Source organism: Pagrus pagrus (genome assembly GCF_965226575.1).
Source record: "Pagrus pagrus genome assembly, chromosome: 15".
Lineage (NCBI taxonomy): Eukaryota > Metazoa > Chordata > Actinopteri > Spariformes > Sparidae > Pagrus > Pagrus pagrus.
Window position 1 is genome coordinate 19,674,716 of NC_140199.1, and position 15,136 is coordinate 19,689,851.

The following is a 15,136-nucleotide window of genomic DNA, read 5'->3' on the forward strand; positions in this document are numbered from 1 at the left end:
AACACATCATGATGTTTTTGGTGATTGTCAGTCTGCTGCAGGAGCTTCTTGCGGTTGCAGGTGTGGGTGAGTGTAACATTTTTTATGTTTTCCCCCAAAATGAGGAGGTATCTTTTATATTAAGACCAGCAAAGAGTTTGTGTCTGATGTGTCTTAATAACTCCATTTTACTATAAATTAAAGAGTATTCAGACCAAAACCAACTACATCTGAATCCATATTTTAATCATCTCTGACTTCCCTGATCTATTTGTTGTACTTGGCCCCAAGTCTGTTTCTACTGAAGATGTAAATCTTAAAAACGGGTCACAAATATCCTTTCTTTCTTTATTAATATTTTTTAAAGGCATAGTATTTTCCCAAAACAGCTGGGCACTGTAACTTTCAGCACATGTTCCTCAAACCTGGGTAAATAGTACATTTCTTTGGGACTATTTTCAGCGGTGGATTAAAACACATTTGTGGCTATTTTGTGTTTTTTCAGTAGCAGGTTGGTGTATGTGTGATTGCTTCACAATAATGTGATTAGTTAAATTAACAATTGTGTTTCTATTCGAAAGAAGGAACTTGTCATCCAGTGAATCAGTGCGGCTCATGGATGTGTTTTTAATAGTTTCTCCCCCAGACAATCTCTACACCTTAAGCAAATATGGACTATCGCCAGCTTTATCTTTTATCATAAACTACATATTATGAAAGAACAATGAGGTTGGACACCGTTTACTGTGGCTTTCATCTTCATCTGTCCAGATGAAGTGGCTGGAGTCTGACTGGTCAGGCGCGGCTCCACATTCCCTTAATAGCCATATTAAGTTATTCAAGCCCCATCTGTAAGATTTAACGCTCCCATTACCATACACCCGCATGAGTCAGCGATGTCCTTTGCCCCTTCTGTGCTGGAACACAGCTGGTCAGTCATGACTCTCCAAAACCGGTCGTTTAAGCTGTCAGTGGATCCAGGCTCCGGACTGATCCTTCTGCTGTTATTGGATCAGCAGGTAGTGAGAACATAGAGTAGAGGCTGGAGGGGGGAAATTATGCGTGTGGTGACATCATTTATGATTAAGATATCCACACAAAGTCCACACAAATATTATTTCATAGCTTCCAGGAGGCCAAAGTGCAGCCAGTTTCATTTTTCTTTGGAGTACATGTTCACGTGTTTACTTGTGAAAGCAGATATGACCTTGTGTGTCACACAGAAAGCACTTTTCGTTCATGATCCGGGAAAACATAAAAGTGGATATTTTATGTAGAGCAATCCAACTAAATGGAAAGCCTACAGTGTGGTTATATCGATGGTTACTGCCCCAGTAAAGTGTTATTGTGGTCGTTGTCATGCTGTCATGTGTCCTGGCTCTGGCCTGTCACTGAAGATGCTTTACTGTCGGGTTGATCAGCCTCCTGCTGTGTCTTCATCCCTGCTGATTGTCAGTGATTAACACCGGTGCCAGCTTTGACCAATCCCGTCATCCCTCACGTCTCCTTCTTTTCCTTTTGTTTTACATTTACCTCTTAATTACACCGTTGAGAGGGCATGAAGAGAGGGAGAGACTATCGATTGTTTTGCTGCACTTTGTTTACTCCGCTCATTCAGTTGTTCTCTTGATTCTGCAGAGCTGGCTGTAGTGAAAAGAAGTCACCGTTGACAGAACTTGTTGGATAAAAGGGCTCCTGGTGGATGGCTTGTCGGATTTTAGTTAAATTAGAATTGACTCTGTGTTGCAGTTTATCTTGTCAAAAGGTTTGCTTCATGGTAACAAGTTTGCTCAAGTGGCCAGTGTAGATGTGACAGTACCTGGAGGGGGTGAGAGATATAGTGCTTGTCTATGAACTGAACAGACGTGGTTTTTGAAACGACTGCTGTTATTGAAATGACTTTCTACTAAGAAAATTGCCCCAATGAGCTCAGGAGACATGCAACAACGATCCCCGATCAGTCTCAAATTGGGGTCGTTGTGGTGATTTTAATTTACTCTTTCAATCTTACTTTTAATCTCTGAGCGCACCAGAAACCTTTGTTATACCGATGTGGAGGAAGAGATTTCAAAACCCGGCATGATGAAAGATAAAGTGAGCAGATGAAGTTTCTTTTCATAATTGGGTGAACTGACTTTTTCATAATGAAGGAGTATTATGGGGAGATCTGATCAGTAAAAATAGCAATACCACAGCGTGATACTCGTATAGAAAAAGTGCGAGCAGCAGCATATGCTTACAGTATTACAAGTAAAATAGCCAGTCCACGTCCCAAGTCCACAGCTACTTCATTTTGCATCCCTGTTTTGCCACTTTGAAGCTCCAGAATTGTTTTGTGGACTATAAAACACTAGATTTTTTATTGGCATTGTGTAGATAATGGCTGAATTTTCATTTCTGGGTGAACTTATCCTTTAACTTTTATCAAGGCATCATGTTTGGTAACTCTATCATATGTTTTGAATGTGGCGTACGGTTGTAAACTGAAAAGTAATGACTGGTTTTGAGATAAACGTAGCAATGTGGAGCCTTTATACGTTGTTTAGCTTCGACTCCTTCTCTGGCTCATCTTCTTGTTCATCTTTGCCTCAGCCCTGGACCCCTGCTCTGCCTACATCAGCCTGAATGAACCCTGGAGGAACACAGACTTCCACGTCAAGCAGACATCTGGCGTGCCCCTGTGTGACAGCCACGTGTCTGGAGAATGGTACCGCTTCACTGGCATGGCTGGAGATGCCATGCCCACCTTCTGCATCTCTGAGAATCACTGTGGCACCCACGCTCCCATCTGGCTCAACGGCAGCCACCCTCAGCCCCACGAAGGCATCGTCACCCTGCCTGTCTGTGCCAGCTTCAATGACAACTGCTGTCAGTGGAACGCCAGCGTGGATGTGAAGGCCTGTGGCGGAGGATACTTTGTCTACCGCCTGCCAAGACCTTCAGTCTGCTTCCACGTTTACTGTGGCCGTGAGTGAGCTTGTCTATGAAGTCCATCTGCTTGTCCTATCACTTCTTTCTCTGTCTCTCCTCTATTGTTGTGTTCATATGTTTGTGTGTGTGTGTGTGTTGCAGATTTCTATGATATCTGTGATGAGGTGGACTGCACAGGTCCCAGCTGTCCTGAGTCTGACTGTCGCTGTGCAGCGGGAACTGTCCTGGGACCAGACGGCCAAACATGCCTGGGTGAGACAGGCAGAGAGGGAGGAAGAGAGGGGACAGATAGGTTGAGCAACAGACAGTGAATAACAAGAGAATATGAGAGTCAGACAGCCTGGATTTGCAGTATGTTCACTCATTGTTTTGACATTCTTAATTCTGAGTAAGCTGTCTTTAGGCTGCTCAAGTATCCATGTTTGGTTGACTTAATGGGATCTCCAGAATATGATAATAGGATCAAGTGATTCATCTTGAGATTTCCATTTCAAAATTAATTTTGTGTTATGTAAGTTTTTGTCTGCATTAAGTCATAATGAGGAGGGTAAGCCTAAGTGTTTAACCCAAACAATAGTTTGATAAAAAAGGATTTTGACTGAAGATCCACTTAGATTTCATTAAATGTAACTTTATTGTTGTAGAACAAGTACCAGACCAACGATGAAATGCAGTTTATCATCTGGCGTTCAGCAGACCTTTTCTGGAGGTTTCAACTGCATCTCAAACTCCATTCGCTCCATCCATAGACCATAGTCACACGGCGGCCATTTTGCTTACACATCTCGCTTTGAGTGGGAAGCTCAAATGAGGTTCAAAAGTCCTATAAATGTAGGAAAGTGCTGAATGGGTTATCGAATATGTTGTTTTACTTTGAAATTTGGCCCCTCCACATTTTCACTACCCATCATCTATTCAGCTCCTGCTCAATCAAGAAGAGGTGAAATGAAAACAGTTGGTGAGCGTGATGTCAGAAGAAAATGGCCGCCTCGTGAATATGGTCCATTGTCTTGACATTTAAACTTGGCAACATTTATGCCTCTCCCAACCACTTACCCTTTACTTTTACTTTACTATTTTAACTGTTTATTCATTACTTTTGTGTAATTTAAACTGCTGAGACTTTCAGCAATCTCCTTAGACCGTTGAGCCTACTTTAAGCTAACTCTCTTTCTTAAGCAATTTACACGTATGCATCACTTTTGGCTAACTACTACTTTATGCTAACTGTCAAAAGTTAACCTGTTACTTTTAGCTCGCCATTTGAACCATTTATGTGTTACATTAGTTATTTTTATTTTTAATCACTCATGTTTATTTCAACATTTATTCATTACTTTCAGCTAACTGTTTCAAATATTTGTTGAATTGTTGCTAGCTGTTCAACTTCTCTGCTGGCTTGCTAACCATTTTTTACACACACTTAATCATAACATTGTAGCACATAACATATGAAGATATATATATATATATTTAATCAAATATGATACTTCACAATCCCCACAAAATGCAAACACAGCTCTAGTGTACTGGAGATCTACCGCAGCCCTATGACTGCTTTTCCAGCCATCCTATCTAGTTTCTGTGACCTTTTCCTGAACTGTAAACAGGATGTGTTCACATACTCCCAATGATAAGATAGATCACAAAATAGGAAGGATCAGCGCAAAGCCTGATCAAGGAAGCAGCTAGTGACAGAGAGATTGAAGGCTTTTGTATTTGCCGACTCTCCTCAAGGTGAAAGTTTGAGTGTGTGGGTGTGCGTGTGGTACACTGAGGGTACACCTAATGATGGGTGACAAGGCACGCTGTGGGAACCTCGGGAACTTAGACAGCCTGAGAAGTGCCATTATCTCATTATTCAGCCATCAACCAAGTCTGGCGTTCCCTGTCTCTTAAATGACTTCTTCATCCTTGCTCACTCTCTCTCCTCACACTCTCACTTTCGCCCCTCTTTTTATTATAGCTCTCATTATTTCTTTACCAGTCCTCTCAGTATTAAAAATGCAGTTTTAAAGTCCTTTAAAGTGGATTTATCATCATCCTCTCTGGAGCTCTGAGAGAACTGCCCTGGGGTTATAAACTCCACCCTTCTCACGGTACGGAGTCGATTAAAACTAAACTGATCTGATGATAATATCTGACCCAGGTGTGGTGTGTGTCCTATCTTCAGATGTTAATGAATGTGAGAAGAACAATGGCGGCTGTGCAGAGGTGTGTGTGAACACCAAAGGCTCCAGTCGCTGTGAGTGTGGGCGGGGCCGTGTGCTGGACAAGGATGGACACAACTGCACAAGTACACCCGTGTTCTGATATTTATATGACAATCCAGTCAATGTTGTGCAGATTTAATGAAGCCACGGTACCACAGGGTGGGCTTCATCTTGTCCTTTTCACCGTGTGGTCCCATGCAGAGATGGCAGGCTGCCATGTTCACAATGGAGGCTGCAGTCACGACTGCTTGTCGCTGCTGGACTCCTATCAGTGCAACTGTCCCAGAGGGCTGGAGCTGGGAGAGGATAACCACACATGTGAGGGTGTGTACCAGTGTGTGTTAGTGCGTGAAAAGGATTTTGAAAGATTTCGAAATGAATTAATCAGACAGCAAGGCAAGCTGACACAGAGATGCATGCTTGCATCAATAAAAGATGATGCTCTGGATAGTGGAGATTTGACCAAAGTGCATTTCTTTAAGCCATAACTGATATTTTCAACATTTCAGTGCAGGGTTATTTATTTGTCAGGGAGGATCCTTAATCAACCATCGATCAAACATCATGTTATCCATTATCAGTGGATAACCTTACCCTAACCCTGTCAGACTATTTACCTCAGTGTCTTTTTAAAGTAAAGGAATCTGACTAATGGTTATATTTAGTACGGCTTGATGGAGATTATTGTTCTGACTACCTTATAACTGCTTTTCATATAATATGACAGGACAAAGTGTAAAATGCCCAGTCCAAGGTGACATCCTCAAATTAGAGGTTAAAACCAAAGATACTTAAATTTGCTGTCACAACCACTGATAATTTTCATTATCATGGTATTTATGCTGATTATTTTCTCAATGATGAATTAATGAATTAGTCTAACATTTTCAGAAAATATTTAAAAAATGACTAATTTACCCATAATCCAAGGTGGTGTCTTTTAATGTCTTGTTTTGTCTGATCAACAGTACAAGACATTCAGTGTACTATCATGTAAAACAAAAACAGCAGATATTCAGACTGGACAAGCTGGAATGAGTAAATATTATCAAATTTGCTTTAATAATTGCTTTAGGAGTTATCATTATCAAAAATGTGCCAATTAGTTTCCTCATCATCACAAAACCAGTATAATAACATCCTGCTCTTTCCAAATTACAATCATGTGAAACAGAAAAGAGCAGCAAACCATCACATGGAGGGAGGTGGAGCCAGTGAAAGTTGGCATGATTGCTTGAAGTGAGAACAGTTAAAGAAAAATGACTAAAACCATCAATCAATCATTTTAGTACTGATACTACCCCTGCGAGTCACTAAAGTCAGAAATGTTTAACATGACAAATTGAACAGAAACAGACATTATCTTGTTTCCATCTCAAAAAATACAATCCAGATCTTCCTTCAGTGCCGCATTGTCTTGGATTGTCTGCTTTTATCCAACAAACAGATTGTGTGGCATGTATTCATCTAATCACATGACTTTGGGACGATTCTCTGCTGCTCTTTGTTGTTGAATCCATGCACTGTTTCATGATTTGTGTCCCAAAAAATAGGTCTTACAGCTGTGTCTCTCTTTCCTGCAGTGCCAGTCCAGTGTGATCCCAGCTTAATTATCGTGTCAGTTCCGAAGGACCTTGTAGGAGGATTGGAGCTCTCCCTGTCCAACTCGTCTTGTCGAGGTGTCTCCAATGGCACACACATCAACCTCAGCTTCAGCCTCAAGACCTGCGGTACAGTGGTGGAGGTCAGAGGTTGAGATTTTTAGACTGAATGTGCTTGAAGGTTAAGTCGCTACGGTTAGGGCTTGGAGAAATGTTTCATTATCGAATCACTATATTACAGAGTGGCTTGTGTGACCGTTAAAGCACTGTGAACTGAATGTTGACCCCCAGGTGACAGATGACAAGATTGTGGGCACCAACCTGGTGACAGGCCTTCCTAGGAGCAGCCCAGGCAGCAGCGGGGACCTGATAGTCCGCACCAACAAGTTAGTGGTCCGTGTCACCTGTGAGTTCCCCAGGGAATATCAGGTGTCAGACGAATACCAAGCAAGTCTGCGCAGCTCAGACCAGGTGCTGGCAGGCCACAGTGAGGGAGACTTCTCCTTCTCTCTGGAGCTCTTCAAGAACGCAGAGTTCTCAGAGCCGTACCGCACCCCGCCCCAGCTCCGCCTGCACGACTCCCTGTTCTTCGGGGTGGAGCCGAAGGAGAGAGTGGAGAGCCTCTCGGCACTGGTGGAGAGCTGCTTCGCCACGCCGGGGCCCAAGGCTGACCAGGCACTCAAGTACTACCTCATAAAAGATGGGTGAGTGGTGTGGAAGCAGGGGCGCCGAAAAGGGGGGGTAAAGGAGACGGATTCTAGGGGCCCATGATTGAGGGGGGCCCAGAGAGGCCCCTAATGATGATGAAATTATATGCTAAAATAGCATCAAAAAATTTCGCCGCTGTGTTGGGGGGCCCTGTAAAGATTCTTTTCATGGGGCCCAAAATCCCTAGCAGCGCCCCTGGTGGAAGTGACATTTTTAATGTCACGTCTTGTGCTGCATGATCACACACCTAATGCAACTAACCAACCAACCATCTAACACATAGATGAAAACATAACCTCCTTGGTTGAGGTAGACAATATGATACATCATACAGAAGCATTACAATTGGCTGCCTAACAAATACTTTTTTAAAAACTTAAGATACTTAAAGTACTTTTTCCCCCCAATATTTTTGTACTTTTCCTGAAGTAAATGCAAGACTTTTACTTGTCACAAAGTATTTTTACAGTGCATTAGTGCATCTTTTGCAGATCTAAATACTTCTTCCAATGCTGTACCTAGTTTATGATAACTTTTACATCTGCAGTTGCCGGGCACACAGAGGGTGAAATGCATGTTGTAGTACCTACCTACAATATGTTTGGTTATACTAAGCACCCACTGTAGTTGACCAAAAAGAAAAAGTGTTATTTACAGATAGTCTACATGATATCAACAGAATAACCCAGGACCAAGATGGGTCGGTAGAAAGATGGTAGAGTGGTATAGCAATGACCACTCAGCACCAAAGACTTCAGAATCCAGATTCACTGAAACACAAATCATCAGTCAAGATCTTTGTCACATACCTCGAGTGGTTTGTAGCCATGCAAAATAGATTTGATTTTATGTAAGATATCTGTCTCTTTCACCTCAGTTCAGTGGTTATGGCTGGAAGTTTATTTGTGGTACTCACAGCACTGACAGTTTCATTCTGCAGCAATGTGTTTATCCAGAATCAGCGTCCCTGTTACTGAGCTCTTCACAGAACAGACTGTCATCAGTTTTCATAGGCGCTGTTTATTTATAAGAAAGACGTTTCAATAAAAACCTTTGACAGTGAGCTCTCTGGATTTCAGATGCCGACATAGTCTGTGAGGATGATTTCTGGAGACATATGTGGCTAATAAATTTTTAAAATGCCATTTATCCAAGCTGTGAGCTCCACAGATGGAATCCCATTCACCTCCACTGTGTTGGGGAAGAGGCAGAAATCTCAGTGACAGATATTGAAAAAAACCTGGGCAAATAAAAACAGAACTGCACGGTACTGTATATGCATGGGTAGATACTACTAGAAGTAAGAAAAGGCTTTTGTTGTAGTTTGGGTGAACTGACCCTTTAAAGTGTCTTGCTCATGCACACAATTAAATTTGCAGAATGCTGTCTTGTTAATATTAATACACCTGAACCGCATTTGGTCCCACAACATGAACAGTCCGTATAATAAATGTCAACAGGATCAGACGCAGCTGCTGTGTTTCCACAGAGCTCTGGCATCAGCTGCTTGAAAGTTAAAGGACAGGAAATCTCCACTCTTTCAAGGAAATGTCAGACTCTGCTTTATGTGGAAGGAAAACAAATATTGTGAGCACAAAAATCGAAAACACAGATGAGCCTTATTATCTGGGGAAGGCTCACTTTTGGCCGACCACTTCTCCTCTGAACCCAGAGTGAGATTTCCTCCCGGGGACACCATCAGAGCAGGGCTATTACCTATTCTGACAATTTCCTATTAAACATACAACAGTGTTTCAGGGCTTCAGGGCAGCTAACCTTGATGAAGAGGCTTGTTAGAACTATAAATGGATCACTGAGCACTGTGTTAAGACATTGTTTGCATGCATGACTCTGTGTTCCCTCTTTGGCTTCCTTTCCAGGTGTATCTCTGATGAAACTGTGACACAGTATTCATCGAAGGACCAGCTCTCTAAGCACTACCAGGTCCCTGTCTTCAAGTTCACCGGCAAGGACAACCGAGTGAGTAAGAGAGGCATGCTGGGAGCCAGCTGGCAAGTGTGTGTGTGGGCTTATGTCTATGTAACACTATGCTGTAAGGACTGCCTTTACAGAATTAGCTTTCTCTGTGATGATGTACCACTCCATCTCTGCTAAAAATGAGCTTGTCTCCTCCGTTCACAGCAAGTGTTCCTCCACTGCAAGGTGTTGGTATGTGGTGCAGGAGACTCCCGCTGTGCTCAGCATTGTCGAGGGCGTGTCCGCCGAGAGGTTCGGACCGGCGAGCCTCAGGAGCAGTACACGCTGAGTGGAGGCCCCATCTTCATCCTGCCTGATCCATGATGCTCAAATAAATCCATATGCCAGAGGTGGAAGAAGTACTCAGATCCTGTACTTCAGTAAAAGCAGCAATACAACTGTGTAGAAATACTCTGTAACAAGTAAAAGTAGTGCATTTATATCAGAGACTGACAGATACATCATTTGGTATGTTGGCCTATCAAAGATATATTGGTTTTTGTGTATATGTGATCCAATATGCACAGATATGGAGCTTTTTTAGAGATTATAATGTAGAAAAAGTTGTTTGGGGGTTAATAGTAATTATTACATTTCCAGTTAAGTTTACTATTTCAGTGCACTGATGTCAAGTTTGGTCAATAAAGTTTATTGTTAACCTGTAATATATCCCGCCTCCATTAAATATCTGTGTTTGACAACCATATTTAGGGGATTATTGCAAAAAGTGTTTATATTGTATATAAAATTTACATATATTGTATGTAAATTATATTATATTGATATCGCAGTTTTTCACTTTATATTAGCATCAGCCCCAAAACTAAGTCTTGTTTAATTTAATTGCTAATTTAAGCATCAAAATATACTTAAACTACCGAAAGTAAAAATTCTTATCATGCAAAATGGAATATTTCAGAATAATGTATATTATTGGATGACAATTATTGATGCATTAATTGGTTCAACATGTTAAAGCAACATTATGTAGAAACTGGCATTTTGTGTGATTTGGCGCCCCCCACAGTTTCTGAGTGCAACACCACTGTCGTAAATACAAATCCCAGGTCTGTAACAATCTGCTGACTACAAACAAAACTCATTGCGTCACAACAATGTGAGGTGATGGGGGGCAGAGTGGCGGAGACAGAGACACCATTCACCCTATTGTAAGACAGTGTACCATCAACGTGATTTTGAAGCTGTTATTTTAAGGTAAAAACGTCACATGATGTTGCTTTAATGTTGCAGCTACTAACTACTTTAATATATAGTTTATCTGCTCGGTAGCTTGTGATTTTCCCCTCAGGGATCAATAAAGTTTTATCTTAATCTATAATATTACATCCTAATTTTTTAAATTATATTTTGTATTACTGATTTAAATCTGCAAAGCAATTGGTAACTTAAATCGACAATTAAATGAGGTGGAGCTTAAAGTGCAATATTTGCCTCTGAATCATAGTGGAGTAGAATATAAAGTAGTAAAGAACAAGTACCCCAAAATTGTACATAAGTACAGTATTTGAGTAAATGTATTTAGTTACTTTCCACCACTGCCATTAACACAAACAGCCAGAAAAATGCCATGAGAGACTGGATAAAAAAACTTAATAACATTTAGATTAAAGATGAACTGACCGTATCAGTTTATTTGGTATTTAAAACACCAAACAGATAAACACAGAGCGGTCTGTTGTGTTGTACACATATACATGCAAATGGACAGAACATATATATATATATATATATATATATATATATATATATATATATGTACATATTCATATATATATATACACTCCTCTCTTCTTCACTCCAGTGAGTTCCAGTGTCAGTCACAGAGCTCTAGCTCATTCAGATTCTGCTTAATACATCCCAGTTTGTGTCTTTGCCACTTTGCCCGGCAGCACAATTCACTGACATTAAAGTGAATGACATTTCTATTAGAAATCATTCAGAGGGGCCACAGTTCATTTGTAACAACTACAGCATGACTGATGCTTTTCTAGGTCACACTTTGAGGCATTTCTTTGCCTTGATTACAGCTTAAAGATTTAGTGGACTTATAAAAAGGGGTGAATATTTCACACCACGTCACTGATTTGAAAAATACATGTGGAACATCCACAAATGTAGTATGATTCATTTGCTCAGTGAAATCGATGGCGGGGAACACGTCACACATTCCAGCGGGGTGGAAAAGAGACACCAGGGTGCCGTGCCTGGAAAATATGCATCTGCTTCATCGCTCTGACAATTAATCTAGAATTAGTCATGTCAGTTAAACTGCAATCAGTCGCACACTTACTCACAAAAAATAACAAACAACTGGCTAATAACTTACATCAAATAATATCGTAGTAGCTATAATATGCATTACATTTACATGGCATTAACGGAATTAACAGATAAGCGGAGCACCATAGTGATTATCTTGTGTCTTTCTATCTAGAGGAAATTAATCCAACTGCAATATCCTTCACATCAGGCACTTTGTTTGGAGTCACCAAACTAATTTATGGTGATGGAGTCATAGAGGCCTAAAAAATGGCCAAAAATGAAATGGAGTTCGGAGAGTACAACACGCATAAGCAATTAATGAGATTCTGAAAGTCAAATTCAGATACCTGTTAGTCCTGCCTCTGAATTAAACCTGCATTGCCCATTTAAGTGTTTTTAACTCCCAGCTTCAAAGTCTTCAGAGGGCTCATGTGAAGTATCTCATCTTTGACAGAAACGCTTATAAATATACAGTACAATCTGTAGAAATGTCCATGACTCTGTTGTTTGTCAGTGAAAGCACCCAGGTGTCCATAGTGTTGTGTGTCACAGTTCATCCCTCTCCTCTCCCTCGCAGACACACGCTGCCCTCTGGCTGTTCATGTAGGGCCTGCAACCAAGAGTCCACACTGTGTTGAAGAGAGTGTCGGCCATCGTTTCACAGGCTGAGGAGAGCAGACAGAAAAAGAGAGAGGAGGGAGGCAGAGCAACAAATAAATGAGTTGCTTCTGGTGGTCATATTCACACCACAGTTTCCACAGTACATCTGAGAGAAAGGGAGAAGCAAATATGTACAAATATCTCACCTTGTACTTTGTTCACAAAGCCCAGACTCTTGTTAAGGTCCGAGCAGATGTCATGCAGACACGAGCGAAACTTGGAGTCACAGTCGTACTTGCTCGTCCCACAAGTGTCGTAGCACACGTCGAGCTGGTTACAGCACTGCGTCATGGCGGGGATCCCCATGTCGAGCTGTCAAATGAAAGAACGTGTTAGAACAGTTTACTAAAACAGGATCAGTTGTTATGGTTGTTGTTAGCTCTACTGTATGGGCGTATGGGGAGCGTTCACCCCAAAACTAAAAATACATATTCTTCTCACCTGTAGTGCTGTTTATCCATCTAGATTATTTTGGCGTGAGTTGCTGAGTTTTGAAGATATCAGTCGTAGAGATGTCGGCTTTCTCTTGAATATAATGGAACTCAATGGCACCCAGCTTTTGGTTCTCAAAACACATGTGCATTTGAAAAACATCATGTTCCGTTACATTCAAGAGATGGCAGATGACTCCAAAACCCACAGCAAAACAACCCAAATTGATAAATCGCACTACAGGTAAAAGGAAAAATATGTGTTTTTGATTTTGTGCTGAACTTCCCCTTTAGCCATGTAGTTGTGGGCTGGTGTTATGAACAGGCCACCTACAGCAGTATTCACCTGGAATCCGACCAGAGAGGAGCTGCAGCCGTCGGGCTCTGAGGGCTGGTAGCCGGGGCGGGGTTGAGGAAGTTCTCCTGAAAAAAAATCCCGGAGAATTTGCATTTAATTCTTGAACGAAAGTGAAGGCGTGTCAAGAAACTAACGTCATCATGCCCTCCTAGTCAAGGAACCAAAGTATATCTCTGTTCTTGGTGCGTGTCGTCTCAGAGATAAGATGTGACTTCTGTTTGAGAACATCTGTATTGATTGTGTAACTGTAAGTACATCCACCTCTCAGACTGATAACCAGTGTTTTCATTATCAGCAGCCTGAGCGCTGAGTGAACTATCTTAGATCACAAAATAGAGATAGAAAAAAATAGAGGGATTGATTTAGTCTGCCGAGCAAATAAGTACTGTAGAAGCAGGAGGAATACTGGAACATAATAATCATTTGAAAAGCTAATTGTAAACCAGGTACACTGATAAAAATGTTTGTCTTTCTGAAAACAGCTCAAACACATTTTTATCTAGTTAACACTGAACTCTCGAGAACCCTGAGGACACTGAGAGACTAATGGCCCTCAGTTACATAACATTATTTGATTCAAGAGATTGACTCTTACCGTATCTGCAGCGGTATTGACACATACCATCTTGCCCACCCACCAGCTCCACCAGAGACTCAAAGTATCCGTGCACACTCTGGAAACCACTTCTAATTGAGTTGAGGCTCCAACTGTTATCTTCACGTGCCAAGGGTCTGTCCGGGGACTGGCCTGTCTGAACTGGTCTGATTTCATTCCCCTCCTCTTCAGAAGGCTGATCGTGGGTGACAGCTTCACCAGTAACAGCTTCCACAGCAGGGGTGTCTCCAGCAGGCCTATCACTGTCTGTCACCGGCTCTTCGGCTGTTGCACCATCTGCCACGGGGACATCCACCTGAGGGTCGTCAGCTGCTGGGTCATCCACTGCGGGTATTTTAGCTGGTAGATCGTCACCAAAGAGGGAATCAGCTGCAGGTGAATCAGCCACTTTAGCATCTCCACCCTCTTCAGCTGCATCTACAGAGGCAGCTTCCACAGCACCATCAGCAACAGCAGGGGCCTCCTCCTCCTCTGCTTCAGCCTGGTAGTGGCCTAATGTGGCACACATGCCCACAGACACGCAGAGAAGGAGAAGGGCAACAGTCCGAAGCAGCATGGTGTTGAACTGGTAACGATCCAAGCAGAGGAAGCTCCCCAGAAGGAGAGTTGGTGTTAACAAGGTGAGAGGAGTGAAGCGAGTGAGGGATAAAAACACACTCTGCTCCTACAGGCTCTGCCAGCAGGAAGGCAGACTTTGACCTGTGATTAGGTTGTACCAGACAGCAAGGCAGCCTGTCATGTTGGGGGCAAAGGTCATCCCCATATCAATCCAAAGAAGGTGTCTACAATTCCTCTAATCCTCTCATTCTCTGTGAGTCTTGAACACGTCAGATGAGTAATTTCATCAGTTTAATTCACAAAGCTATAATTGGATTTTAATGACTCAAAAGTCATGTGGAACTTGAGCCCAGAGGGAAAAATCCTCTTTGTATTCACTTTAACACTCTGAACATCTAATGCTGGCATTTCAAAGGCTGTGGCCTTTATCAAGACATCACAAACTTCAAACCATCTTCACTGTTTTGATAAAGGTCACAGACTGACACCTCAGCAGAGACAAACCGAACATTATCTTATTCATTTGGCATGTCTCTGCTGCCCTCTGGTGTCTCAACAGTAACGTGCTCCAAATGATTAGGCCATCAATATTTTTGTCCTATAGTGACCCAGTCCAACAACAGAGGTCTATTTTACTGACACCAGTTGTGACGTATGTTATTCAGTTACTGTTTTTCTTCCTATGCCTCATACAGGGGGCTTGTTATCCTCTTCATCTTCTGAGATATCACGTTCACGCACAGCAAAGTACAGGAAAAGGTTTTTTTCCCCCGCCTTGACACACTTCTCTTTTCAATTCATTAACATTCAAGTAGCTCCAG

The 15,136-nt window shown here is 41.9% G+C and overlaps 2 protein-coding genes across 3 annotated transcripts; one reads left to right on the top strand and one right to left on the bottom strand.

Moving 5' to 3' along the window:
* Positions 1 to 8: 8 nt before the first annotated feature.
* On the top strand, positions 9 to 9,977 carry oit3 (oncoprotein induced transcript 3; the record flags this gene model as incomplete). Its single annotated transcript, XM_084375293.1, has 9 exons — positions 9 to 66; positions 2,572 to 2,946; positions 3,052 to 3,162; positions 5,084 to 5,206; positions 5,325 to 5,447; positions 6,707 to 6,867; positions 7,016 to 7,428; positions 9,313 to 9,412; positions 9,575 to 9,977. 9 exons carry the CDS (start codon positions 9 to 11, stop codon positions 9,731 to 9,733), a joined length of 1,623 nt encoding a protein of 540 aa, XP_084231419.1. The 3' UTR covers positions 9,734 to 9,977.
* A 1,016-nt stretch (positions 9,978 to 10,993) lies between these two features.
* On the bottom strand, positions 10,994 to 14,524 carry pla2g12b (phospholipase A2, group XIIB). 2 transcript variants are annotated; one of them, XM_084374980.1, is made up of 4 exons: positions 13,737 to 14,524; positions 13,118 to 13,206; positions 12,499 to 12,664; positions 10,994 to 12,357 (listed from the first exon to the last, which is right to left on the bottom strand). In XM_084374980.1, exons 1-4 carry the CDS (start codon positions 14,311 to 14,313, stop codon positions 12,239 to 12,241), a joined length of 951 nt encoding a protein of 316 aa, XP_084231106.1. In that variant the 5' UTR covers positions 14,314 to 14,524; the 3' UTR covers positions 10,994 to 12,238. The 2 variants fall into 2 exon arrangements, with proteins under 2 accessions (XP_084231106.1, XP_084231107.1); XM_084374981.1 differs by having other exon boundaries at positions 13,130 to 13,206; positions 13,737 to 14,522.
* Between the last annotated feature and the right edge of the window lie 612 nt (positions 14,525 to 15,136).

What these genes read in the sequence shown, in the direction of transcription:
- pla2g12b (XM_084374980.1), bottom strand. Translation starts at nt 14,313, where the DNA reads ATGCTGCTTCGGACTGTTGCCCTTCTCCTTCTCTGCGTGTCTGTGGGC. An exon ending in GATTCCAGGTGAATACTGCT is followed by an intron (nt 12,665 to 13,117) that starts GTAGGTGGCCTG and finishes TTCATTTGACAG; the next exon opens with CTCGACATGGGGATCCCCGC. An exon ending in CTTTGTGAACAAAGTACAAG is followed by an intron (nt 12,358 to 12,498) that starts GTGAGATATTTG and finishes TGCTCTCCTCAG; the next exon opens with CCTGTGAAACGATGGCCGAC.